The sequence below is a fragment of the Lactuca saligna genome, chromosome 2, assembly GCF_052625555.1.
Source record: "Lactuca saligna cultivar CGN05327 chromosome 2, ASM5262555v1, whole genome shotgun sequence".
Lineage (NCBI taxonomy): Eukaryota > Viridiplantae > Streptophyta > Magnoliopsida > Asterales > Asteraceae > Lactuca > Lactuca saligna.
The window spans coordinates 6524226-6527166 of NC_136418.1; the positions used below are offsets into that span (position 1 = coordinate 6524226).

Consider the following 2941-nt stretch of genomic DNA (forward strand, 5'->3'; position numbering starts at 1 on the left):
TCTACTTTAAGTTTAAGCTTAAGAATGTTACAATTATCAACTCTTTTGGATGATTCCATCCTTAGAAATTAGAATCACAACAAAATAATAAAGGTCGTAAATTTCCATCTTGAATGCAATTACATACTCAAGTTTAATATTTCTTTTTTGTTATTAATGATTATTAGTGTTACACCATTTTTCATTCTAGTTAAGATTTTTATTCTACAATCAAGTAATATATATGATCTTTAAGTTCAAATCATCTGTAGTCGGTTTCTTACACTTTTATAGTGATTTGCTTAAAACAAATTTTGTAGATATCTCATGTAATTATTTTACCATATATGTTAAATTCGTAGATTTACAAACTATTTTAATTAGGATTTTTTCTTGCTCGTTAATAGTTATATCTTATTTTTCGTAATTACATCTGTTCATAATTTAAAAAAAAAAAAAAAAAAAAAAAAAAAAAAAAAAAAACACTTTTATGGCAATATTTAAATTTAAGCAATGACGCACTCTTTGTTTTAATTCTTCCTTGTATCTCACTTGGATTTGTCACGTACCATCACTAACAATATTAATTTCCATAATCATATAATCCATTTGAAATTTTCATAATAAATTACTTCAAAATATTTAATAGAAAAATTATCATTTTGCTTGGGATGGAGTAAAATGTAAGGCTCGAGGGAGTGGTGCAAATGAAACCGCACTCACTCCCCCGCCACATAAACGTCATATCATTTTTTACTATTCAAGTGTGGTTTCTTGCCACATCAAGGGAGTGATGTCACATTTTTTTTTAAACTATTTTAATTTAATAAAACTTCTTTTTTTTTTTAACTATTTTAATTTAATAAAACTTTTATTTTAATTAAAAAAAAAACATAATTTTTCATTACTTGAAAATTAAAAAAAAAAAAAAAAACATTACATTGCATTACAAAAAAAAAAAAAAAAAAAAAAAAAAACCACACACATAACATTTAAATAATCCTAAAAACTTAAAAAACACAAATAAAATAACTAAAACAAACTACATAAAGTCGTTCTCCGAAAACTCGTCTTCGGGGTCATCCGGTGGATCCAAATTAAGGTTAATGTTTTGAACCCTGTAAATGTGTTCCACCAAGTCACTGTGAAGATTGTAAAATGTTTCAGTGCAACGTATCTCTGCTCTCCTGTTTATATACTCTTCGCCACCAATTTCTATTGGTTGCGTCTCTGGTATGGTTTCTTCCTCGTCAAACGCACATATCGCTTTTCCTTCGTCTTCAATAATCATGTTATGCAATATAATACATGTATACATCATTTCTTGAAAATTTTCCTCGCCTAAATAAGTTGCTGGTTTTTTCAATATGAACCACCGTTTCTTCAGAGCTCCAAAAGCACGCTCAACATCCTTCCTAGCTCTTTCTTGAGCTCTCTTGAATTTCTTTCGTTTAGAACCATGTGGAGCTGTAAACGATTTAACAAACACATCATACTTAGGATAGATTCCATCGACTAGATAATAACCATACTTATATGGCATTCCACGCCCTTGAAAAGAAGAATCTGGTGCGGATCCATCGTATATGTTGTTAAATATTGGTGAATGATTAAGAACGTTGATGTCGTTAATCGAACCAGGAGAACAAAAAAAACATGCAAAATCCACATATCTTGTGATGCAACTACTTCAAGTATGACCGTTGGGTGACCATGATCACCTCAGGTAAATTGCTCATGATATGCTGTAGGGCAATTTTCCCATGTCCAATGGAGACAATCTAAGCTTCCTAGCATTCCAGGAAACCCATGCACACTAGCATGATGAGTTTGCAATTGCAGGATGTCATTACGTGTAGGCTTACATAAATATGTTGGACCATAAAACTGAATCACAGTTTTGCAGAAAAAATGGAGACTATCTCGTGCGATCCTAGCGGACATCCTACAACTTTTATCTAACGCATCAGGCGGAATGTCATATGTTAACTGACGAAGTGCGGCTGTGTATTTTTGTAAGGGAGTGAAACCGGGTATACCTCTACCATCCTAGCGTTGTTGGAAAAAACTGCACTCCCTCGTTACATTTTCAACTATACGTTCGAATAAACCTTTGAGCATTCTGATACGCCTACGAAAGTAATACCCTTGATAAATGGCATTCTCTGCAAAATAGTTTTGCACCAAACGTTGGTTGGCTTCTTCACGATTTTTGCATATATATCTTCGTGTTCTCCGTTGAGAACTTGCAGCTGCGTTGTTACATACAACGTTGTATGTTTATTAGGTCATTTGAACACACGCAATAGCGATATCAAAAATAGTTTGAAATTTTTCAGAATATGACATTTTTGAGAGAGTGGTGATTTTTTTTTAAAAAAAAAAATTGAGAGAGAGAAGAGATTGTGTTGTGAAAAAAATGAAGTTGATATGTATATATATAAGGAAAAAATAATTACCCAACAACCCGGTCAATCCTTCCATCCTTCCATCCACCAATCACAAAACGCGACACTAAAGGACCGCATTACGGCCAAAACCACGCAAGACCGCGGTCTGGAGGCGGTGTGCGCGGTCCAGGTGGTACAAACCGCGGTCCCAAACCGCAGCCACACCATATAGCCTAAGATTCATAATGGAGGGAGTGGCCGACGGTGGTTCCGGCATCGTTGCCGGAGGTCTTAAACCTATAGAAAAGGGAGAGACGGAAAATGCCATGGAAAGACGATGGCTTTTAGGGCATAATTTCATATTTATGAAATTGGTCACTATATACTTTAGTAATGTCTAAAAACTTGACAAAAAGAAGGATATAAATGTATAATTGTAATTTTACAGGCCTTTAACGAATGGAAATTCACGGAGTTAGTCTAAGGGACCATGCATGGAATTTTTGGAAACTGCATATTAGAACTTAGAAAGCTGGACGAAATCTAAAAGTAGGTGTAAACCATAAGGATCA

At 33.7% G+C, this 2941-nt stretch overlaps 1 protein-coding gene across 1 annotated transcript; it reads right to left on the minus strand.

Moving 5' to 3' along the window:
• Positions 1-393: 393 nt before the first annotated feature.
• On the minus strand, positions 394-2646 carry LOC145029484 (uncharacterized). Its single transcript, XM_078978002.1, has 3 exons — positions 2571-2646; positions 1026-1446; positions 394-412 (listed from the first exon to the last, which is right to left on the minus strand). The coding sequence occupies exons 1-3, from the start codon at positions 2644-2646 to the stop codon at positions 394-396; spliced, it is 516 nt and encodes a 171-aa protein (XP_078834128.1).
• Positions 2647-2941: the final 295 nt, after the last annotated feature.